The sequence below is a fragment of the Natator depressus genome, chromosome 2 (assembly GCF_965152275.1).
Source record: "Natator depressus isolate rNatDep1 chromosome 2, rNatDep2.hap1, whole genome shotgun sequence".
In the NCBI taxonomy this organism is placed as follows: domain Eukaryota; kingdom Metazoa; phylum Chordata; order Testudines; family Cheloniidae; genus Natator; species Natator depressus.
The window spans coordinates 85965985-85992285 of NC_134235.1; the positions used below are offsets into that span (position 1 = coordinate 85965985).

A 26301-nucleotide genomic window follows, 5' to 3' on the forward strand; every position below is an offset into this window, starting at 1 on the left:
ATCATTTCTTCTTACAATACCACACAGTTTACTGGCATGCCTGTCACAGTGAAGTTTCAGAGAAGATGGTGTTTTGAACAGCAAAATGACAATATGGCACTTTATAAAAGTATCTTTTATTATGTGTTAGGTGTCACAAAAATGCATAAAATGGTAGCATTATAGGACTAAATGCATTTAAAGTATGAAACATTTCCACTAGGAATTTAGAAAAAACAACAACCTCCTATTTGTGCAATATAAAAAGAATGAAGGAAAATGGCATTTTCAAGCTGTTATAATAAAAGTAGCATGAGATGCTATTGCATTTCCATTGAATAAGTAACAAGCCTGTCTTATGGCTTGTTCTTTGTTACTTCCACAGTACTAACCTTCACCTAAACTGAGATTTTAAAAAATTAAATAAAGGTATAACAATGCACTGTAGCAAGAATTCCAACCCAAGTGTGATGCTGCTTCTTGAGCTCTGTCTTTACAATGGTTTATCTTTACAATACATATTTTTCTTCCTCTTCCCTTTTCTCCAAATCACTATGAATTTGTACATAAAGTATAATACTTTCCATGTCATTTTCTGGCTTTAAGCAGTTGCATTGAGGTAAAAGAAATTAAGTATAGTTAAGTGACAATTACAGGGAGCTGCACTTTAGGAATGTGATTTCTGAAAAACTAATGCAGCAAAGTTATTGTGCTGGAGGGATAATTAGGAAAGCTCATTTAAATATGACATCCAAAGGAAAAAAATCTGTGCATTTTTATATTTTGTGTACATCAGGGAGAATGTAATGGTAGTCACTGTAACAATGTAATAATCTGCATGCAAATGAAATTTGCTGAGCCTTTTAACTGCCTGAGATTTTAGATTACTTTGTGCTTTCCATTCATGCAGCAACTCATCCAGTAGATGCTCTGACCTTGTGGTGGTCAGGAAGAAAACCTTTGTTGCCAGGAGAAAAATTTAGATATTTCTATCAGGATTATGATAAGCTTTGCAAATGGATTCTCAGAAACTTTTTCAGTCATTTGTTGTGCCGTAATGACGATGAGAAATCTTTGGTAGGTTTCTCTAAGGAGAAATAATATTTAAACAAACATTTCTGATATGAAAAAACATGCACTTTCGGGGACAAAATCTCCTTCTCTGAAGCTGTAAGAGAGAACTTCTTGAGTTAACTAACTAATGTACACAATCTGTATTTACTCTCCTCAGAAGTCCTCCCATTATTTTGTTGTAGAAAATAAATATTTTTGTTGCTTCACTTGTTAAAGGTTAAGTTAACACCTTTTGGTGTTCCATTCAAACAGAAGTAATCATCAGAAAGCTGCATACATACATGTATTGGTCTACATCAGAGCAGCTCTACTTCAATCAGTGAAGCAACACAGAGGAGGATCTGGCCCATGACATTTTAGAACAACAATTAATTTTGAAGTCCATATATTTTAATACATAATGGCTGGCTTCTTACTGCATGTAATGCCCAATCCTGCAGTCCTTCCTTATCCAGTGGGAGTTTTCAGGACATAAGGGACTGCAGGGTCGAACTTCTAGTTGGAGTCTACATGACCTACTGGGAAGTAGTATGACTGTGATTATTGTTTAGTTTTGTTACTGAAGGGGTCACAATACACTTACATTTTCCAAAAAGTCATGAGAGGAAACTCAGGGCTTGTCTTCACTACTGTGCTAAATCGGTAGCTCTGCCATCAATTCAGCAGCATCGATTTAGCAGGTCGGGTGAAGACACGCTAAATCGATGGGAGAGCATTCTCCCGTTGACTTCAGTACTCCGCCTCAATGAGAGGCGGAAGCTGTGCTGACAGGAGAGTGTTTCCCATCAATGTAGTGTGGTGTAAACACCAATTTAAGTCCATTTAAATTACAAAACGTATGTAACTTAACTAGCATAACTTAGATCAATTTACAGTGTTAGTGTAGACAAGGCCTTAGACTCAACATGCAAATTAGCATCTTCTCAACCTATTGAAACAATTGACTGAATTAATACGAAACTTTTTAAATGAAACAAATGGCAACAATCTGATTTCTTCTCAACAATTCAGTATTTCAGTATTCACTAATTTTCAGACAATTGAGAGAAGCTTCTTGTTAACCTAACAACTTAAGTTATTTTGAAATATTTTGAAATATTTTGAAATATTGACAAACAATCCCTTAATATGCCTAAATTAATCTTCAGAGAGAGGCAACTGGTCTGGAAAAGGCAGGGTAGGTAATGCCTGCCTGTCCTCCTGTGTTCTGAACAAAACTCAAAAGAAAAAGTAATAGAAGAAAAGAAAAGGAACTCAACCCAGATACTCCACTGGTCTTGCAGATGTCTGCAGCACCCATGGTTCAGATAAATGCTGACTAAATATGCATTTTAATAGTTCTCAGACAGTACTGGACAAATATATTGGAATCAATAACTGGATAATATAATGGGGATCAATAACTATAGTCACCAGCTAAACTAAATAAGCTGCATGCTGTGGTGCGACCACCATGTCAGCTGGCAAAAGCAATTGACTCTTACATCGGAGATTCTCTGTCTTGCTATCACTTTCAAAGGCAAAGCAAGAAGATAGCAAATACTGTATTTCTGGTGGATTCATATTGTACCATCCAAGCCAGGGAGCATAACCTTTTCATTTAAAGTAACTTTAAAAGATCAGTCCCAAACATAGCATAATAGTTTTAGTCTTGAAAGGGTGGGAGCTAGATGAGGCAGAGAGGCAGTGGGAGGGAGGGAGGAATGAATGTTCCATTTAGTCCACAACACAGAGAAGCCCCCTGGAGCGAGAGGCTTATGGGCTGAACTGTCTCACTTTCACAGCCCAGAGACCCTGACAAGATTTGCCATCTGAATATTTAATAGGAGTTTCAGAGTTATGGTGATACCTTCGTTTGAACAAAAATAAAACCTATAATCTAACTCTACATAAATTTTAAAAAACCATACAATCAACTTCTACACTTTTTTTTGTCTTTTGTGTCTTAGCCGCCTTGTAGTATTCGGGTGCCATTTCAACAACAACATGCTGTAACTACACATGTATATCGCCTTTCATGCCATGCATCCCAAGGTGCTTTGCAATACAGTTTTACTGCATGTTAGGCAAAAGTAGCCAAATTTATTTATTAAAAATGTAAAATCTTTTTTGCTATATTGGATGAGGTTAGTAAAGTGGCAGGAGACATAGTGAAATATCCATATTCATATCCATATTGCTACATATTATTTTAAGTTTAGGTGCATTGTTCACATTTTAAACTCTTCACTGAGGACCAGATTTAATCTCAGTTTCATCAGTGTAAGCTGACTGTGACTCCATTGACCTCAGTGAGTAACTCCCTTGACTTTAGTGGAGTAACTTTTAATTTACACCGAGATCAAAAACTGGCCCTTGATGAGCAGATGTAGCATTTTGGGTGTTTGCGTGAGATCTTCGGCCCTGTTCTTAAAGAAAGTGTTGGGAGCTCTATACTATAATAAATTTAACTAAAGAATATGGAAATTGTATTATTTTAGCAATTCCCTTTTATATAACACATTTTACATAGCAGTCATTGTTACAATATATTAATTTCATTAACCATTTCCCACAGTTAGTGTGCGGGCATTGCAGAGTATTTTGACCAAATTAAAGCATAATTTTTTGTTATTTCAGTTAGCTAAAACAAAATACTCTTTGAGAAATACAAAATTTTGGTCTTCATTTTTTTTTTCAGCAAAGAAAATATTTATGATGATGCTTACTCCTCAGACTTTTGGGGTTTTTTCTTGTCAAGTATTAAACAAAATAAAAACTCCATGAAAACAAGGGGAAAGTGATAGTGCTTCTTCAATCGTGCCCTCTTTCACATAATCTGTGACTCAGCTAGGATACCAAGCTGTAAAAGTTAAATTACAAATATAAAATTACCTGTAATTATTAATGTAGTACTGTTGCTTATGCCCTGTTTCCTTTTTCTCCTCCTCTTTTTTTCTCCTGATATGGTTCTTCTTAAAAGTGCCAATAAATGGTAAGTTGCCCATTTGCCCCATCAAAAAGGTGTGGAGGGGGCGGGAGAGTGTGTGTTTCATACAAATTTTGAGCAACCCAGTGGGTTCTGTTGCGTGTTGGCTTGCATGTCAGTTGACATATAACATTTTATGCCTAATGTGATGGCCCATGATATTTTGTGAAGTTGTTGGTTCTGCAGCATGCTAAACAGCCAATCAAAACATTTACCCTAAGCAGATGATCTCTTGCATATGTCCTCTTGTATTTTGTTTCAAAGTGTTGTATCAGATCTACATTTTCATTGCAGTCCTAGCTTAATGAACCATAATCCATTTTGTGCATTTTTTTATTTTGCTCACACCAAACATTTGTTCTGAGTTCACAGTGTAAAATCTAATAGTTCACTAATCTAAGAAGAATACAAGTCCTATTTTATGCCAGTGGGACTTGATGAAGTTTCAAGATGAAACTTCTCTACAGCTTATAACTGAATGCCTAAAGAATTTAAATATTGTTTATAATCAGTTAGTTTTCAAAACAATATTTATTCATATATATATATTTAAAACAGTATATAGTTTGGACTGTTCTGCAATGCTTACATTGTAGAAACATGGACTTTGCCTCATTCCAATCAGTTTTGAAATCTCCCTGGATAATTTACTAAATGGATTTACCTTTTTTCTGGCACAGCCCTGATAAATAGTTGGTTATATTAAAGTTGGTGATATCAAAATCATCCTTGTAGAAATCAATGTATTTTATACTTTTAATAAGTGGAAACAACCTGGTTTTCTTTTCATAGATGAAACCCACACGATGGCCAGTGACACAAGCAGCTTGGTCCAGTCACACACCTACAAGAAGCGAGACCCAGTAGATGTGCCATACCAGACCGGACAGCTTCATCCAGCCATCCGTGTGGCTGACTTGCTGCAGCATATCACGCAGATGAAATGTGCAGAGGGCTATGGATTCAAAGAGGAATATGAGGTAAGTGCCAGGTCTAGTGGCCTGATGGTTTTGCCTTCTGTGGTGTCAGCTCTCCCCTTTCTGTTAACTGGACCACAGAACAGGAAAAATAACGACTTCACGCAGAAGGGCCCCTGTAGTGTGAACAAAGGATGTTTAGAGAAAGGCACCGCTCTTCTGTGCTAAAAAGGCACTGACAGTATTTTATGTGTAACAAGTCAGAATGAACAGTGAGATGTAAAAATACAGCTTTACATTCTGTATCTAATTCCAGTTACCCATGAGTATATTTTGAAAAGCCCCAGGCCACTGTGTGCTCAAAGAGCCCTCTGTTACGAGTTTTTATTTTCTCCTGAATAAAAGTAGCGTTTCAAAGTGTGACATCATAGCACTGGCCAATCAGAGTTGTCCTGCGATGTGACACTGTGCTTTGAAATACAGGTTCCATGGGCTGGTCATGACTAGTGCATGCCAGCAAAGACTGTAGGAATATAGCACATCATCAAGGCTATGGGAGTGCCTGCAATGCCAGCTCTATGTTCTTTGTGAGATCAATGAAAAGGGCAAAAAAAAGTTATTTCCTGTCCAAAACAAAGCATTATAAATGACTGCCTTAAGCTTAGCTATGCTCTAAAGTCACAAGAATGGTACTCTCATGTTCCAAGTCATGTGGACTTCAATGATCAGAGATTTCTCAATCCAGAGTCCCCTGTTAAATGCAAGCCTCGTTGGGTTCCTTTATATTCTACTTTGTTCCATAATTTAGTGTCTAGGTCACAGAAATGAATTTCCTTTACACATTTCCTTCTGCCTTTTTAGGACAGAGTTTAAGGGGCTGATCCTGAAAACTCTTATTCATGTGCGTAATTCTTACTTATAGTGGATGGGATAACTAAGAAGACTAGAGTTATTCACATGTTTAAGAGTTCAAAGGATTGAGCCCTAAGAGCTAGCAGAATTAAAAACATGAATTCAGGTGGAACAATTACATATAGGTTTGACAATAAATTGGTATCAATAAAGGTCTGAAAATAGCTAGAATATGAAATGAATCTGTCACTGAAGTGTATGAGAATTCATGCCGTAATTTGCATTGAGTGTTGAGGCTGTACGGTGCTGGGCACAAAATGCAAACTTAGACAGATGTAGATACTGCTAGGCAGGTGAGTTTTGAAGCTGTTATGGTCTATTTCAAAATACTCTGTGAACTTCTAAATACACAAACGATGGCCTGTTCTGTGACCCAGCCTAATATGGCCCATAATGGACATACAAGAGAGTAATACCCTAGCCCTCCCATATTCCTCTCCACATCATGGCTTAGCAGAAGGAAGGAGAACAGAGGCTGTATGCCCAATACTCATCCCCTCACCGCCACGAGTAAGTTGGCAGAAAGGAGCAGAATGGTATAGGCGAGGCTTTGGCTTCTCGCAACCCCAGCCAGCAGAGCTGAGGTGTTTTGAAGGAAGGAAGCTGCAATTCATAAAGGTCTGCAGTAAATTACTTTTCCCCACCCATGCACACACATCTCCTTCTCACAGCTCTTCTTGGGGTGTGCAAATCTATGCACTGCCCGTAAAGGCTCACTCTAGCCCTGTGTAAATATAGTACACAATGTACCATATTTAGGCACATTGAAATTATAGGTTAATGTATTTACCTAATAGACTATTACAGACCCTTTGAGTAAAGACCCATCTACTGATGTAGAGTATGCTTTTTACAAAAGAGCAATGGTCAGTGCTCTGCCATGCAAAATGACAGCTGTTTAAATAAAATATGTTTCTGATCCTGCTGTTTAAAAATGACAATTGAAAAAAATCTTTGTCTTCGGAAAAAACTTTGTTCCTCAGCCTAGACCTTGTATGCCAATTTTAAGTGCAGAGGAAACCTACAACTAATTTATAAAAAATACCGTGAAATGGAATCTATAATGGAACCACTGACACAGCTTTAACTACAATGGATCAAATGATGCTGCTGAAAAATGGTTTCCAGGAAAATCACTTAATTTTAAACTTTCCAACCTGATGGATGACACCCAATTACAGGCAGGAGGTGTAGTCATGACTAATGTCTGTAGATAAAATACATCAGTGGAGTGCACTGGAGATGGTGGAGGAGTGGAACTTGAACTATTGCAGCACTAGTTGCAACATTTCTGTTTCCATGTGGAAATTGTTTATGATCAGAATAGACCATAACAAGCCATGGAACAGTCCTTCTGTTGTTGAATTTCTTGGGATCACTGACACATAATTGAAGTCTTAGGCTGCCAAACCTATTAAAATATTTACCTTTGTCTTGAAATTATCTACGGAGATAAATGCATACTGTGTGCATAGTTCGTGCTACGACCTAAGCAATAGAACTGGCTTTCTGGAATCTCTCTTCCATGTGCATCAAAAAACTATCCAGAACTTCCAGTCCTGCTGAGACTGAGGAGCTCCCTGCTTAATCTGATTTTCAGACTGAGACCTCTTCTCTTTGCCAAGGCTGATACAGGCATATGGAGGGATTTATTACCATTAAATTATCAGAAAGAAAACTGTCCAAATGAAAAGAGAGAAATGTTTTGGCAGGAGATTTGTTTTGAATGGACTTTCATAGATGATTTTCCATCTAACAAGATAGCAGGATTACATTCTCTCACCAGGGAAACAACTAGATTCCAAAGACATTCAGTCAGAATTCCCAATGAAAATAAATACATTGAACTGAGCAGAAAGTAATGTAGCACATTACCGGCTAGTAGCTGCTTAAGATAATAAAAGGGACCAAAGTATTAACTGGTATGCTTAGTTATAAGTGCTTTAAAATGAAATTTAACAATCAAGGCCATGATTCAGCCATGTGCTTAAGCACATGTGTAATTTGAAGTCATATCAATTTCATCTAGAAGTTTTTGGAGTGACATAATTGATGTAAGGGAAAGTGTTGATTGGTCACCTCTAACCTCTGGTGCAAGCTGTGCCCGTGCATTATTGATTAATCAGTCGATTGCTTGACCACACTTTGTTTCATTATTTCGCTATGAAATATACTCAAGAGACCAAATAACCAATGCCAGTCAGGTTTATTAATATGGTACAGGAAAAAGATTCTGTATGATACCAGTCTCCAAAGAGCAGTCTAGTGCAGCTGTGTTAAATTCACCTTTTTCAGAAAGTGTTCTCCCCACAGTTATGTCTCTAAAATCATCTTTTTTGTACCCTACTTGTTTACCAGTAAATGGTACTATATATGTCCCCTGAAACTGGATTCAGTTATCAGCTTTTTACCTTGTGTGTTTGTGGTACAATGGTGTACCCCTTTATCTTCTGTTCTGAACCCATACATTCCAGGTCACGATGCACCCTTATCTTTGTTCTCAACACATGTATTCCAGGTACTAAGGAGCATGAAGACACTCCCCTTGGTCTGTGAGGGTAACTCCCTTTCTGTTGCTATGAGGAAACAGTTATATGTCCTGACACTGACAGTTTTCCTATCTACTTAAGCCAAAGCTTTCTTCAGCTAATGAAAGGTGTTATGAGATATTTAGCATAAGTGAACAGGACTATGGTATAGGCCAGTTTAGGCTATATAACTGTACAATATTTATGCTCAATGTTGTCGGTGCTTAATGCATGCTATTATATGATATATATTTATATGTTAGTCAACCGCATTTTGGGCATGATCTTGCAAGATGCTGAGTGAGATGCTGAGCATCCTCAAATCCCAAAAAACACATTGGGTGTTTGAGGGTTTCCAACACCCTTTTGCCCCAATCCTGTGACGTGCTCAGGCTCCTCAACTCCCATTGACTGTTGGCTTTCAGCAGCTTGCAGGAATGGGCCTGTCATGATTATTTATGAACAGACATACGCTGTAAGGACCCAATCCTGTTTCTGCTCCAGCCAGTGGCAAAACTGCCGTTGACTTCACTGGTGCAGGATCCAGCCCTGAATCCCCTAGTGATTCATTAGGACAGACGTGGGCAAACTACGGCCAGCGGAACCCTCCTACCCAGCCCCTGAGCTCGCCCCGGCTCTTCCCCCACTGTCCCCCCTCCCGCGCTGCCAGCACAGTGCTCTGAGCGGCCGGGCAGCGCAGCTGCAGAGCCACGGCCTGACCCGGTGCTCCAGCCGGCGCAGCTGTAGCACCGCCAGCCACCGGTGCTCCAGGCAGCACAGTAAGGGGGCAGGGAGTGGTGGGGTTGGATAGAGGGCAGGGGAGTTGGGGTGGTGGTCAGGGGCGGGGGTGTGGATACGGGTCGGAGCGGTCAGAGGGCAAGGAAAAGGGGGGTTGGATGGGGCAGGAGTCCCGGGGGGGCAGTCAGGAATGAGAGCGGGGGTTGGATGGGGCGGCAGGGGGCAGTCAGGGGTGAGGAGTCCGGGGGTGTTCAGGGGACAGGGAGTGGTGGATGGGGTAGGAGTCCTGGGGGGGCTGTCAGGGGACAGGTGTGGTGGATGGGGCAGGACTCCTGGGGGAGCCATCAGGGGGCAAGAAGCAAGGGGGGTCAGATAGTAGGTGGGGGCCGGGCCACGCCTGGCTGTTTGGGGACACAGCCTCCCCTAAGCGGCCCTCCATACAATTTTGGAAACCCAATGTGGTCCTCAGGCCAAAAAGTTTGCCCGCCCCTGCATTAGGACTATGTAAGGGTGAGAGCCAATACAGACATGTCTTTAACAGTACATCTATAACAACTTCACTGTCTAATTTCCCTTGTGTTTCTCAAGTTTCAAACCTTTATTTATGGTCTAGTGAAGTGTAGATGATTGTAAGGGATTGTGCAGAAATCTTTAAACTCATTGATACATATTTCCAAACAGTTTAGTACACAGTAGATCTTTAAAATCCTTTCAGTCCCCGTGCCGGACTTTAAAAAACAGAAAGTTGAGATTTTGGTTTGGTCTGGCGGTGTCAGACAGTGGTATGGTTTCCTACTCCAGCACAGCTTTATTAGAGCTCACCAGTTCTTGAGTAAGAGGGTTATTATTTACCCTTGAGGAGTCTCTGATTCCTATCCCAGTACTCACTCTGCCATCATTTTTACTAATTCTCTCCTCTCCACATTACAATAACAAAAGATAAGAGGAGTGAAAACGATCTCTGTATTTTATTCACTGTGCCTTTGTCCTCCTCTTCTACTTTGACTTCATACTTTACACTTGCATGGTGCCTTTCATCTGAGACTGTCAAAGTGCTTTAACACATTAAGCCTCACAGCACCACTGCAAATATTGTACGGAACTGCTCACTCCATCCTGAGAAAGTAAACTTGTATCCATTACAGGAGCCCAGCACAGACTAGTAGTATTGGTAGGAACGTAAGACTCCTCTAAACACAAAGTTTAGTTCAATTTTAACCAAAATGGTTTTAAACCCCTTTTGTGGACGTTCTTAAATCGATTTAAACTTGGCTTGTATCTTCTCAATGTAAGTTGATTCCTTACCAAATTAAGCTAAATTGACATAAGCCAGGTTTAAATCAATTTCAGAACGTCCACACAGGAGTTTAGACTGGTTTAATTACATTGATTTTAAAACACAACTTGAACATAAAGTGCAGCTTTGTGTGTAGACAAAACCTTAGAAAATCAGTACCATATTATACTCAATGAAGGGAAGTTCTGAGCTCCCATTGTCTGAGGCCAAGGAGGCTCAGCGTGCTGCCCCATCCCTAGTGCTGGATCCACAGCTCCCATTGGTGAAGGTGGCACGAGGGCAGCATGCGGAGCCTCCTTGGCCGCCATGCACCTAGGGGCTGCAGGGACCTGGCAGCTGCTTCCTGAGAGGATTACTGAAAACCTTTTTCATCATATAAGAAAGTTCTGCCAATCCCAAAGCATCAGACACATTACCTCCCAGGTTAATGAATATTCTAGATCTTACCCAAATACATGCTTACAGCCAATTCTTATTAACTAAACTAAAATTTATTAAAAAAGAAAAGAGAGTGAGTATTGGTTAAAAGATCAGTATACATCCAGGTATGAGTACAGTTCTGAGATCAGATTCATAGTAAAGATGGTGAAAAAGTTCTTTCAGAATTAGTCCATAGGTTATAGTCCAATGTCCACATTCAGGGTGATCCAGTTAGGACTGGAGATCTCAGCCTTTTCACTTAAGCTTCCCCTGCATGAAGCATCAAGAAGATCTGAGATAAAAAGGATCAGGACCCAAGGAGTTTTTATAGAGTTCCAGGCCTTTTCTTGACAGGTCGGAGTCCTTAGGTGAACAATAGGCAATCATGGAGACTTTGAAGTAGACCCATTTCCTAAGCATCACTGGTAATTAGCTACACGGATTAACATACGGCAATTGCTTGTTTTCCACCATTCACAGGTGATTTGCTATACATTTCAAAGAGAGAGGAATACAGTGATATCCTATGTTTACAGTTCATTTAAATGTTAAGATCTCTGAATTAACAGAATACAGTATAGACAGGGACTGTTTGATTACATTGTTAAACTCTAACAATATCTGTGTAAACACACAAAAACACAAACATTATCTACCAAAATATCTTTCAGGGTTGAATTTGGGTCAATTAGCCTGCAAGCTGCTTAATGCTTTCTGGCCATGCGTCACACTTTGTATAAGATTTGTTGCAATTATATAACAGTGGTAGCAACAGTGATTTGCATGGTGATATTTTAATCAGATAATGCCACACTGCTCCAGCCCTGACCCCCTCCTACATCCCAAGCCCCACCCCAGCCGAAGCCTGCACCCCCTCCCACACTCCAAAGTCCTTGGCCCCAGCCTGGAGCCCCCTCCTGCACCTCCAACCCCTCATTAGTGGCCCCACCCCAGAGCCTGCACCCCCAGCAAGAGTCCTCATCACCACCACCACCCCCGCAGCCCAACCCCCTGCCTCAGCCCGGAGCCCTCTCCTATACCCTGAACCCCTCATTTCTGTCGCCACCTGGAGCCCGCACCCAGAGCCCATACCCGCCCCCCTCCAATCCCCTGCCCTAGCCTGGAGCCCTCTCCTGCACCCTGAATCCTTCATTTCTGGCCCCATCCAGAGCGCACACACCCAGCCCAGAGCCCATACCCCCCACACCCCAACCTCCACTCCAGCTCGGAGCCCTCTCCCACACCCCTCATCCCCAGCCCCACCCCCAGAGCCCGCACCCCCGAACTGGAGCCCTCACCCCCTCCCACACCCCAACTGCCTGCCCCAGCCTGGTGAAAATGAGTGAGCATCGGGGAGAGCGAGCAGCGGAGGGAGGGGGATTGGAGCAACTGGGGGGTGGGGTCGCAGAGAAGGGGAGGGGCATGGCCTGGCCTTGGGTCAGGGGCAGGACAGGGGTGTTCGTTTTTGTGCAATTAGAAAGTTGGCAACCCTAAATTGCATCAATGGGAGAATTTAAGAAAAAAAACTTGGTATAGCTTCAACTCTCCTGGTCCACACATAATTTTTATACTAATTTAGCTATTTCAGTTAGGAAGTTATTTTATACTAATATAGTTAAATTCATACAATCCCTAGTGTAGCTGCAATTATAGTGGTATAACAGTAAAATATACCAAGTTTAATCCCCTTTATACCAACAGAACTGCATCCAAACTAGGGGTTGCACCAGTTTAACTATATCAATTTCTAAGCCAACATATTTAAAGCAGTACCAAAATTATGTCTATACAAGCTCAAAGGGGTAGTTGAGGCCAGGAAAATGAGGTGTAGTTAGCAAACTTGTCAGTTAACACATGTTAATGAACACATTTTTTAGCACCCGTTAGCACCGAGTGTGGATAAAGACAGAAGTGTTTCATATGCGTTAACTGGTCCTGGTCAATCCTTAAAATTCTGTGTTGCAATCTGATCACCCCATCACAAAGAGAAGATAGCAGATTTGGTGAGAGTTCAGAGATGGGCAGTAAGAATCACTGGGGTATAGAAAAACTATCATATGAAGAGAGATTTAAAAGTTTGATATTGTTTATCTTAGCAAGAAAACAAATAAAAGGAAATCTGATCAAAGGAAATAAAATGATGAATGCACAGAGAAGGTAGATTAGGAATTTCTGTTCACCCTCCTTCTTGTTACGGAAACATTCAATGAAATTGAGAGGTGGCAAATGTAAAGGAAATTCAGATGGAAAATGCTAACAGGTCATATGAAGAAATACTTTTTCACAAAGTGTACGATTTGCCTGTGGAACTCATTGCCACAAGATATCATTGAGGCCAAAAGCTTAGCAGGATGCAAAATAGGATTTGACATTCATGTGAGTAACAATATATCCTTCCATAGCTCTGGATATTTTAAAAAAATTAAAACTAAGACCTTTGGAAGAGCTATAAATCCTCACGCTTCAGGGCATAAGCTAACTCTAAATACTGGAGGTTAGGAAGAAGCTTTCTCTGGGTGGCAGCCTATCCCATATCTGCCCACTGCAGGCTCTCTCCCCTGAAGCATCAGGTATGGGCCACTGTTGAAGAAAGGATACTGGACTAGAAGGCCAATAGTTTGATCCAGTATGACAGTGCCTATGTTCGTCTTTCACATTAGTGCATAAAGCAGAACATAACCTCTTTCCTACCTTCTTTGTCCCTCCACTCCATTCATAACTCTTCTTCCTGTTTGTCTTGATTGAAGGACACACATGCTGCCAGAGAACATTTTTGAGTGTTGTGCATCTAGGACCCTTTTCTGAAATCCTGGAAAAGTAGTATTTTTTGTTATTGTTAAGCTGAAATAGCAATTGACAGGACCCAGCTGGTGCTTCAACTCTACATGCATTCACTGTGACAGAGACAGCCCTTGTCTCACTCCAACCTGCACATGTTTCACATGCTATTTTCAATTCTTATTTTATATTCTGCAACACCAGCTGAGTCAATCATAGCTACAATCAGCGAAGGTTATTCTCGATCCCACAGGATACAAATAACAAAACAAAAAAACATGGGCACATAGAATAGGAATGGAGATATTGGCAAGCACTGCAAATACATTAAGGACAACAGCAGCAGCTGCATCTTGCAGTGTCTGGAGAAACCAACTGCTTTTTTGCTTGATTTCTCCCCCTTTGATGATGATGATAAAATCCATCAGAAAAGTATGGAGACTTGTCTAAAATAGTGAGAATGTGCCCTATTATTGTGAAAATTATTCTGAAAATTGTTAGCAATACTTCTCCTTAAAGATCATGCTTTGGTTGTTCTTTGTTTTTAGTTTCCTGTATATTTTATTACTTTTTATCTGTAAATAGAACATATTATGCACCCTACTTATTTAAATCACAAAAGAAAAGTACATCTTTCCAGCTCTGTATCTATCATATTAATCTTTGTGGACTCTCTCATCTCTGAGAGTGAATGGTTTCCAGCTCTTGTTGGACTTTGTTCATTTTTTTTTCATAAGTCCCAAACATTAGACCTATCAGCCTGTTTTGTAACTGAATCTCTGAGGCCTAGTCTCCAACTGAAAGTTATAATGGTCTAACTACGTCAGTTAGGGGTGTAATTTTTATTTTTTTTTTTTACTGATACAGTTATCCCAGTAGAATCCCTGTGTGAACACAGATATACTGGAATAAAGATGCCTTATAGGAGTATAGTTATTCCCCTTCCCATTTGGGAATAGCTGTACTGGTTGGAGCTCGTCCGGAATTCTCCGATGAAGCAGAGTTTCACTGGAAAATATCTATTTGTCAGACTGGAAACTTTTCATGAAAACATCCCGGGCACGGCAAGCTTTCATCAAACCACAGGCATCTGAACTCTACCTGGTTTCCTGGTGGGCTGCTTGGGACTCTGGGCTTCCAGGGTTCCTTGCTCCGTAGAAGCCCCACCAAGCAAACTGCTCTAGGGCTGGAGATCTGGGACTTCCAGGGTCTGCAGCAGGCCCACCGTGCCGGAGCTTCCAGGCTCCCCATCGTGGAGCCAGGAGCCTGAAACTCCTGTGAGCCCCAGCTATAATTGAGGCTCAGCTCCCAACTTCACAGCAGGGCGTCTAAAGGCCCTAAGAACCTCATCTTGAGCTGAGGCTATCAGGGTTTCCAGTATCCCTGCCACAGAGCCAAGAGCTTAGAAGCCCTGGGACAGGCTTCCCCACCATGTAGACTGCCCCAGGGTTGGTGGCTATGGAGCAGCCTTGCCATGCAGACTGCCTTGGGGCCAGGGATCAAGAGCTTCCAGGGTCGATAGGTCCAGGACAGTACTGCCATGAAGACTGCAGTGGGCTAGGGACCCCAAGGACTTCCATATTCCTGAGCTAGTTGGCACCGCAGGATACCTGACTCACTGAATAGCTGTGGTGAAACTGTAAAGAATGTAGTTTCTGTCAACAGCTGCTAGGGTCCTGGGTAGCATATTTCATCTCAGAAGCACCATTTATCGGTGGTTTCAAAATAATAATTTTTTCACAATTTCCAGTTTGTGGAAAATGTTAAAATATTGAAATTTCCTGTGAATCAGAAAATCTTGAGTTTCAGCCAGCACTAATTTTGGTGTAAAGTGCATGTATATCAATCTAACTGCGTCCCCACTAGGGGAGTTGTACTGCTTTAACAATACTGGTATTTTTCAGTGTAGACAATGACTAATTCTCTTTCTCTTTTAATTGTTTCTCTTTTAATAACTGTTCACAACATCGTGGATAGTTTCTAATTCTTGCGGCACAATAAACATTCATTGCCCTCAAGGTTTCATTTTTAAAGCAGTTGATAAATGTCTAGTTTGTCTTCCGTTTGGAGGATAAAAAGTCCTTCAACTTGCTGAATTTCCATTAGCTGCTCAGCCAGTTTTTGGGGTCATTTTGCACATGCAAACACAGATCTTTGCTTGCTAGATACGTATTTTCCTTTATAATCAGTGTGTGTGTGCACGCACAGCGAAGAACCCTACAAAGTTATCCGTATCTTTACATCATTCATAACACATTGCCTTCCTGCACCATGGCTGCTGTAGCAAACTGTCCAGTGATCTTCTCTAATACTGAACAAAATAATTTATTTGAATAAGGAAAATATTATTTTCCCTAAAACCTCTCTCTCTCTCTTTTTTCCCTTCTCCACTGTTTAGCTTCTACACACACCCTTTCGTTCCACTCTCTCTCTCACCTGCCCTCCTGCCGCAATGTCAATGTATATATATCCCCACTGTTTTCTCCCTTTGTTTTCTGTATAAGCAATTTTAACAAGAATTCATTTTTAGCAAGAAACTATAGATCCAGACTAGTCACTGGCTTCACTGCTTGTCACTACTGGTCATCTTCTAGCCTTGATAAAGGTTTTGTCCACTTGAGTCACTTAGATTATATAGTTGCAGAGGTGTATATTCCCATACCATAACTCTAGGACTCTCCTCAACAGAGCTGTCTCCGTTCACCAGTGCTGCAATGTGTGTGCCATTGCTACTACTTTGGGTTTGGCGCCATCAGAAAATGCCTCCTATTCTTCCATAATCAGTAGCTGGAACAGTCTCGACCATCTAGGATCATGAGCAGCAAGCAAGCCCAGGGATGATAACAGCTAGTTTTGGCCAATATTTTCTTCACACAGTTTTATCAGGTTTATGCTGAGGTAAGCTTTGGACTGCATTCTGAGGTTAAAGAGGAAAGCCTGGGATCTGCTGAATTTAGCAGGTGTCATCCTAATATCCTTTAAGCAGAGACACTTACAATGAAGATTTACCTGTAAGGTTGGCAGTGTTGATCTATTCCCTCCTTGATGTGTAAGAGTTATGGTATGCTGATAAGTAAATGGACCAATTTTGTCTGATACCCAACTGCAAACTATACCCAGATTTATCAGCACCAGAGGCTATTTTAAATAGTTCTCATTTGTGTCGTGAGACTGGTTAGCCAACCCAAAATGGCACTCTTAAGTACTTCCATGTTATGCTAAATTATCAATAATGCTGCTCAGCTAAGCACGAGCCACCAACTAAGAACATTGCTGGTGCATATTCTGCATTAGACTCTCACTTACTTCACCTACCTTATTCATAGATTCATAGATATTTAGGTCAGAAGGGACCATTATAATCATCTAGTCTGACCTCCTGCACAACACAGGCCACAGAATTTCACCCACCACTCCTACAAAAAAAAAACCTCTCACCTATATCTGTGCTATTGAAGTCCTCAAATCGTAGTTTAAAGACTTCAAGGAGCAGAGAACCCTCCAGCACGTGACCCGTGCCCCATGCTACAGAGGAAGGCGAAAAACCTCCAGGGCCTCTTCCAATCTGCCCTGGAGGAAAATTCCTTCCCGACCCCAAATATGGCGATCAGCTAAACCCTGAGCATATGGGCAAGATTCATCAGCCAGATACTACAGAAAATTCTTTCCTGGGTAACTCGGATCTCACCCCATCTGATAGCCCATCACAGGCCATTGGGCCTATTTACCATGAATATTTAATTACCAAAACCATGTTATCCCATCATACCATCTCCTCCATAAACTTATCGAGTTTAATCTTAAAGCCAGATAGATCTTTTGCCCCCACTGCTTCCCTTGGAAGGCTATTCCAGAACTTCACTCCTCTGATAGTTAAAAACCTTCGTCTAATTTCTAGTCTAAATTTCCTAGTGGCCAGTTTATATCCATTTGTTCTTGTGTCCACATTGGTACTGAGCTTAAATAATTCCTCTCCCTCTCTGGTATTTATCCCTCTGATATATTTATAGAGAGCAATCGTATCTCCCCTCAACCTTCTTTTAGTTAAGCTAAACGAGCCAAGCTCCTTGAGTCTCCTTTCATAAGACAAGTTTTCCATTCCTCGGATCATCCTAGTAGCCCTTCTCTGTACCTGTTCCAGTTTGAATTCATCCTTCTTAAACATGGGAGACCAGAACTGCACACAGTATTCCAGGTGAGGTCTCACCAGTGCCTTGTATAACGGTACTAAAACCTCCTTATCCCTACTGGAAATACCTCTTCTGATGCATCCCAAGACCGCACTAGCTTTTTTCACAGCCATATCACATTGGCGGCTCATAGTCATCCTATGATCAACCAATACTCCAAGGTCCTTTTCCTCCTCCGTTACTTCTAATTGATGCGTCCCTAGCTTATAACTAAAATTCTTGTTATTAATCCCTAAATGCATGACCTTACACTTCTCACTATTAAATTTCATTCTATTACTATTACTCCAGTTTACAAGGTCATCCAGATCCTCCTGTAGGGTATCCCTGTCCTTCTCTAAATTGGCAATACCTCCCAGCTTTGTATCATCCGCAAACTTTATTAGCACACTCCCACTTTTTGTGCCAAGGTCAGTAATAAAAAGATTAAATAAGATTGGTCCCAAAACCGATCCTTGAGGAACTCCACTGGTAACCTCCCTCCAGCCTGACAGTTCACCTTTCAGTAGGACCCGTTGTAGTCTCCCCTTTAACCAATTCCTTATCCACCTTTCAATTTTCCTATTGATCCCCATCTTTTCCAATTTAACTAATAATTCCCCATGTGGCACGGTATCAAATGCCTTACTAAAATCTAGGTAAATTAGATCCACTGCGTTTCCTTTGTCTAAAAAATCTGTTACTTTCTCAAAGAAGGAGATCAGGTTGGCACGATCTACCGTTTGTAAAACCATGTTGTATTTTGTCCCATTTACCATTGACTTCAATGTCCTTAACTACTTTCTCCTTCAAAATTTTTTCCAAGACCTTGCATACTACAGATGTCAAACTAACAGGCCTATAATTACCCAGATCACTTTTTTTCCCTTTCTTAAAAATAGGAACTATGTTAGCAATTCTCCAATCATATGGTACAACCCCTGAGTTTACAGATTCATTAAAAATTCTTGCTAATGGGCTTGCAATTTCATGTGCCAATTCCTTTAATATTCTTGAATGAAATTATCTGGGCCCCCCGATTTAGTCCCATTAAGCTGTTTGAGTTTCGCTTCTACCTCAAATATGGTAATGTCTACCTCCATATCCTCATTCCCATTTGTCGTGCTACCATTATCCCTAAGATCCTCTTTAGTCTTATTAAAGACTGAGGCAAAGTATTTGTTTAGATATTGGGGCATGCCTAGATTATCCTTGACCTCCACGCCATCCTCAGTGTTTAGCGGTCCCACTTCTTCTTTGTTTGTTTTCTTCTTATTTATATGACTATAGAACCTTTACTATTGGTTTTAATTCCCTTTGCAAGGTCCAACTCTGCTTGACTTTTAGCCTGTCTAACTTTATCCCTACATGTTCTGACCTCAATAAGGTAGCTTTCCTTGCTGATGCCTCCCTTCTTCCACTCCCTATATTCTTTCTGCTTTTTCTTAATCACCTCTCTGAGATGCTTGCTCATCCAGCTTGGTCTACAACTTAGTTGTAGACTAATTTTGCCCAGACGGACTCAGTCATATCCATTTCATTTCTTCTTATTTCTTTACATTCTATCTCATCATTGATTTTCAGTGCTACTCCACCACCTTTACCTTTATTTCGGTCTTTCCTAAACAGCACATACCCTTCAATACCTGTAGTCCAGTCACGACTACTATTCCACCATGTTTCTGTTATCCCTATAATATCTGGTTTCACTTCCTGCACCAGTAGCTCTAGTTCCTCCATTTTGTTACCTAGGCTCCTAGCATTAGTGTACAAACATCTTAATTTTTGCTGTTTGGCCTCACTCACATTCTGTACCCTATAAGGCACGGTCATTTTACTACCAGTATAACCTATTAGACTTGTATCTACACTGCCCTTCCTCCTACCCACGGCTGTATCCACTCTTACTTCATTTTCTTTCCTCTCAATGCTAAATTCTGGCGTGGAGATTACCTGGACATCTCCCAACCATCTCCCCCTAATTCCTAGTTTAAAGCTCTCTTAATCAGTTGTGCCAGCCTCCATCCTAGAAGTCTATTTCCTTCCCTACTCAGATGAAGTCCATCCCGAGAGAACTGTCCTCTATCCATGAATGCCTCCCAGTGGCCATAAATCCCAAAGCCCTCCTTATAGCACCACTGCCTAAGCCATCTGTTGATAGTCATAATCTTGTCACACCTTTGTTGCCCTTCTCTAGGAACAGGCAGAATCCCACTAAAGATCACCTGAGCCTCAGTTTCCTTAAGCGTCTTCCCCAGCCTAGCATAGTCTCCCGTAATACTTTCCAGTGAGAATCTAACCGTATCATTTGTTCCCACATGAAGGGTAATTAGGGGATTCTTTCCCGCTCCCTTTAGAATCCTTTTCAACCTCAGGTCTACATCCCGTATCTTAGCATCTGGAAGACAGCACACCCTCCTATTCTCTGGATCAGCTCTGGTTACAGGCCTATCTATTCTTCTCAGTAAAGAGTCCCCAATCACATAGACCTGTCTTTTCCTAGTGACGGTGCTATTCTCCAGTCTATCCCCTGTTCCCTCTGGCTGCAAGTTCTTTCCATTCCTATTCTCCCTTGTAATCCTCTTCAACCCATCCTGAATCCTCCTGGGGCTCATATTTGGTGTAATCTCCATTAACTCTTCACCTTTTCCTATAGGACTAGCCGCTCTTCTCTTCTTCCTTGCCCTTCCACCTTCAGTGACTACCTGCTGAGCCCCTTCTTCATTTTCCATCTCTGCATACCTATTCTTAAGCTCTATTTCTCCTTCACTAGCCCATCTTTTCCTCTGCCTGGTTCTTTTAGTCACATGCTTCCACTGAGCACTTTCCTCACCCAGTCTCCCCTCAGAATTCCCCAGTCCTGCTTCCATCTGCAAGTCTGAGCTTTTCCCTTCAGATACCTCATGTCTTTGCTCCATAATCTGCTCAAACCCCTTCCTAAACTCTACCAGACTTTCCACCTGCATCTCCAAACCTCGGATCTTTTCCTCCATCAACTCTATCAGAAGGTATTTCATGCAGACAAAACTCATTCCAGGTGCCCCCTCCAGGATCATGTACATACCACAGCTTCCACATCCAGTCATCTTCATTGTGTCTTCCGCTACATGGGTCACTCCCACTGCTGCCTCTGTATCTGTCATAGCCTTCCCACCTAAATCCTGTTAATCTGGGAAACACAAACCACACCAAACCACCACCACCCACAGCAAACAACAAGCACCACAAGACAAACTCCCCTGTTTACAGCTCTGTTTGCTAGCTCCTGTGCCGCTGCAGCTGTCTGTGCCGCTGCCTGACTGGCTACTACCTTTTAGGACCCCCTAGTCAGAGAAGCCCCGCCCCCTAATCAGGGCTCAGTTTCTCTCCCAGCACAAAGCCCCTACAAGCCTCTACAGATACAAATACTACCAATACAAAACCAAACACAAATACCTTCTCCTCCAACAGAGCTCCCACTCACACTCCCCTGTTTACAGCTCTGTTTGCTGGCTCCTGGTCTCTAAGCAGTCTCTAGAATGTGAAGGATATCTTGTCTAAGTCTTTACTAAGTATTAACAATACAAGTGGCTTGTGGTCTTTCAATGAACTTGAAATTATCAAGGCCCTGCAGATATCTTGGGAGCCTCTCGTATGCCTCTACACCCACCAGACATTCCTTCTTTAGGCACATCTGGTATCAGCGTTTGAAAGCCATGTGGAGCAACAAGCTCCTCAGCTTTTTTCCCTGTTCCATAATGAGTCAATTTTAAGCAATTAGGTAGTTGTATTTCAAGTGTAGCATTGTCTTTTTATGGACATACCATTGCCCCCTCATTACCTCATGTCCCAAGAATCGTAATTGCGTTTCTTTTAACATACACCTTTCTTTCCTATTAATCTTGTAGCCTTAACACTTGTTTTAATTTTGCTGTTTTCGTACTCAGATGTCTCATAATCTAAAATGCCACCCATAGAAACTTTTAGTCCCTTCAGGCCATATAGAATCTTGCCCAAATATCTTCCAAACTGCATTATGAAAATTGTCAACTTGGCACTGAGAAGAATTTGTCAGAATCCAGTATCTGCACAAAGTAACTCCAGTTATCTTGGAGATTATATCTTCTGCAGTGGGAGAATAAACCTTTTCCTCCTTCCTGCTTCTCCAAGCTCTTTAGGTCTACACCCATGCAAATGGTAAGCCCTCCCCTCTCCCCCGCCCCGCTTTCTTTTTTTTTTTTTTTTGTAACAAGCACCAAAGAGAGACACCACTCAGTTGGTTCAGTAATCTAATCTATTACACACATTTACTTCTCCATCCTATCTGTTTTTCCTTCACTTTGAGAAGCAGTAGGTTGAACAATCTCCAAACTAACCACACACATGGGGAACCCCCCACCATTTTATAGATCTAACACCGGTCCTTCTTTACGCAGGTCACTTTTGCTGAACCAGCACTCCCTGGGTTTTATTCATTAGTGTTAAATTCATATTCCTTGTCTTTCAGACTAAGGTGGGTTTCAGATATACCCAGGCAATCTTGTGTGTCCTCTCAGGCTGTTGAGCACTACTTTAAGGACTAGGGTTGGGATTCACAAGGATTTAGGCACTGCAATGCTGAGCTTTTAGGCTCCCTGCTACCAAGTGGAATTCATGATCCCGAGTTAGACATCTAGGCTCCCTGAACAATGCCTGGGGAGAGTTAGATGCCTGAGAAGGGGATGCACAAAAGCCAGCACGCTGAGCGGGTAGGAATTGCCTAAACTAGCCAGTAGGAAATGGCAAGGAGAGGGGTGTAGGCTAAACCTGCCCTCTCCAGAGGGAGTTGGGAACCTAAATCCAGGCCAGGAAGAAGCACTTATCTCTGTTCAGTATTCACAGCCCTGAAGCCAGGTCCTTCTTCAAGAAAAAATGAGGAGAAGGAGGTGTTCCCCCGCCCCCCGACCTTGTAATGTTCATCCCCCATGGTTAAAGTAGTCACCCAGGGGGAGGACAGTCTGCAGTATTCCTAAAGGAAGTCCATTATACTCCACCCTGCCTGGCCAGCTAGCTCTGTTGCCGTGTGGTGGAACATCCAAGGTTGTCTACTCCCCCACTTCTTTGGGAACGTTCCACCCGGCATATCAAGGAAGTTCCTTACTTACTTACATAAGAAAGGCCATACTGGGTCAGACCAAAGGTCCATCTAGCCCAGTATCCTGTCTTCCGACAGTGGCCAATGCCAGGTACCCCAGAGGGAATGAACAGACCAAGGCAATCATTGAGTGATCCAACCCCTGTCATCCAGTCCCAGTTTCTAGCAATCAGAGGCTAGGGACGCCCAGAGCATGGGGTTGCATCCCTGGCCATCTTGACTAATTTTTTCCCCATAGGATGGTACAGAAAAGCACAAAACACTTTGTGCCGTATCAGTCATGAATCTTTATTTCCAATGGATAGAACAGCTCTTGGTAAAACCGCCTATGACGGGTTTGATCACAGAAACCCCTTGGGGGCTGACAACTGATGTGCCAAGACTACGTCTGCCCCTGCTTTCCCTGCCAGCTTGGGACTCCAGCACCCTGTCTTGTTGGTGTTGTTGTCAGACACGCCAGTGGGTCTGAACCGCGTGCCCAAAAGCTGCAGACTTAACCGAAAGCAACTTAAGAAGTGTTCCTGCCTCTAACACTCAGATGCCCAACTCCCAATGGAGTCCAAACCCCAAATAAATCCGTTTTACCCTGTATAAAGCGTATACGGGGTAAACTCATAAATTGTTCACTCTCTATAACACTGATAGAGAGATATGCACAGCTGTTCCCCCCCCCCAGGTATTAATACATACTCTGGGTTAATTAATAAGTAAAAAGTGATTTTATTAAATACAGAAAGTAGGATTTAAGTGGTAACAGACAGAGCGAAGTGAATTACCAAGCAAAATAAAATAGAACATGCAAGTCTATGTCTAATACTGTAAGAACTCTGAATACAGATAAAAACCTCACCCTTAGAGGAATTCCAGTAAGCTTCCTTTTACAAACTAGACTCCTTCTAGTCTGGGTCCAGCAAGCACTCACACCCCCTGTAGTTACTGTCCTTTGTTCCAGTTTCTTTCAAGTATCCTTGGGGGGTGGAGAGGCTATCTCCTTAGCCAGCTGAAGACCAAATGGAGGGGTCTCTCACTGGCTTAAATAGACTTTCTCTCGTAGGTGGAGACCCCCTCCTCTCTCCTATGCAAAGTCCAGCTTCCAGATGGAGTTTTGGAGTCACGTGGGCGAGTCACCTATCCATGCATGACTCAGAACTTGTAGGTGGCAGCCATGGTTCACATGCTTCCTTGAACATCCTCAGGTAGACTTCTTATGTGGGTTGGAGCCTTACAAGATTCATTGTCCTTTAAGTGTTTCTTGATTGGGCACCTAATTTGCACATTCCTTTCTCAAGAAGCTGACCAAATGCTCTACAAAGGCTGCTTAGAAATCAAGCCAGTATTCATAACTTCGAATACAAAAATGATACATGCATACAGATAGGATTAATAGATTCAGTAGATCATAAGCTTTACATAGATATGTTACAGGGCATATGTAGCATAAAACATATTCCAGTTATGTCAAATATATAGTCATAAGCATATTTCCATGGGGAACCGTCACACCACCCATAATGGATTCTTATGGCAGACAGGAGCTCAACCTTTGTCACCATCATATAGCATATAAAAATGAATATTTGGTGTCTACAGTATATAAAAGACTTCAGGGGCCTGATACTGCTTCCACTGCAGGAAAAAAAAGTCTGCTGTATTGAATAAGAGGACTCAATTCAGGAAAAAATCCTCATTGAAGAAAGCTCCTAAGTATGTACCTAAGTCCGAACGAAGTCAGTCGGACCTAAGCATGTACTTAATCATAACCATGTGCTTCTACTTTCCTGAATCAAGGACTAAGTTAGTGTTTAGATTTGGGAATTAAGTTTGGGCTCATTTCTACTGCTTAACTAATCGTCTAACTAGAGCTGGCTGGGAGATAACAAAGTCCAATGAAATATTTGGAAATTTCAGTTTTTTCTCTGTGCCAAATCAGGACATGGAATCATAGAAGGTCAGGAGGTCACCTAGTCCAACCCCCTGCTCAAAGCAGGACCAACCCCAACTAAATCGTCCCAGCCAGGGCTTTGTCAAGACAGGCCTTAAAAACCTTTAAGGATGGAGATTTCACCATCTCCCTAGGTAACCCATTCCAGTGCTTCACTACCCTCCTAGTGAAACAGTTTTTCCTAATATCCAACCTAGACCTCCCCCGCTGCAACTTGAGACCATTGCTCCTTGTTCTGTCATCTGCCACCACTGAGAACAGCCGACTCCATCCTCTTTGGAACCCCCCTTCATGTAGTTGAAGGCTGCTCCTTTTCTTTTATCAAATCCCCACTCACTCTTCTCTTCTGCAGACTAAATAACCCCATTTCCCTCAGCCTCTCCTCATAAGTCATGTTTCCCAGTCTCCTAATAATTTTCTTTGCCCTCCGCTGGACTATCTCCAATTTGTCCACATCCTTTCTGTAGTGGGGGGCCCAAAACTGGACATAGCACTCCAGATGTGGCCTCACCAGTACTGAAGAGAGGGGAATAATCACTTCCCTTGATCTTCTGGCAATGCTCCTACTAATGCAGCCCAATATGCTGTTAGCCTTCTTGGCTACAAGGGCACACTATTGATTCTCATCCAGCTTCTTGTCCACTGTAATCCCCAGGTCCTTTTCTGCAGAACTGCTGCTTAGCCAGTTGGTCCCCAGCCTGTAGCAGTGCATTGGATTCTTCCATCCTAAGTGCAGGACTCTGTACTTTTCCTTGTTGAACCTCATCAGATTTCTTTTGGCCCAGTCCTCCAATTTGTCTAGGTCACTCTGGGTCCTATCCCTACCTTCCAGCATATCTACCTTTTCCCCCAGCTTAGTGTCATCCGCGAACTTGCTGAGGGTGAAATTCATCCCATCATCCAGATCATTAATTAAGACGTTGAACAAAATGGGCCCCAGGAAAGACCCCTGGGGCACGCCGCTTGATACCGGCCGCCAACTAGACATCGAGCCGTTGATCACTACCCACTGAGCTCGACAATCTAGCCAGCTTTGTATCCACCTTATAGTCCATTCATCCAATCCATACTTCTTTAACTTGCTGGCAAAAATACTGTGGGATACCGTATCAAAAGCTTTGCTAAAGTCAAGATATATCACATCCACAGCGCCAGTTATCTCATCATGGAAGGCAGTCAGGTTGGTCAGGCATGACTTTGCCCTTGGTGAATCCATGTTGACTGTTCCTGGTCACCTTCCTCTCCTCCAAGTGCTTCAAAATGGATTCCTTGAGGACCTGCTCCATGATTTTTCCAGGGACTGAGGTGAGGCTGACCAGTCTATAGTTCCCCAGATTCTCCTTCTTCTCTTTTTTAAAGATGGGCACTATATTTGCCTTTTTCCAATCATCCAGGACCTCCCTCAGTCGCCATGAGTTTTCAAAGATAATGGCCAATGGCTCTGAAATCACGTCAGCCAACTCCCT

At 42.0% G+C, this 26301-nt stretch overlaps 1 protein-coding gene across 11 annotated transcripts in view; it reads left to right on the forward strand.

Annotated features, from left to right (window-relative positions):
* The window catches only part of PTPRM (protein tyrosine phosphatase receptor type M), a 720827-nt gene that overhangs the window by 578491 nt on the left and 116035 nt on the right, over positions 1-26301 (forward strand). For all 11 annotated transcript variants that reach the window (XM_074944607.1, XM_074944608.1, XM_074944612.1 and 8 more), the window contains one exon: positions 4814-5001. In XM_074944607.1, the coding sequence (XP_074800708.1) occupies positions 4814-5001 (188 nt within the window). The remainder of the gene's footprint in view (positions 1-4813; positions 5002-26301) is intronic.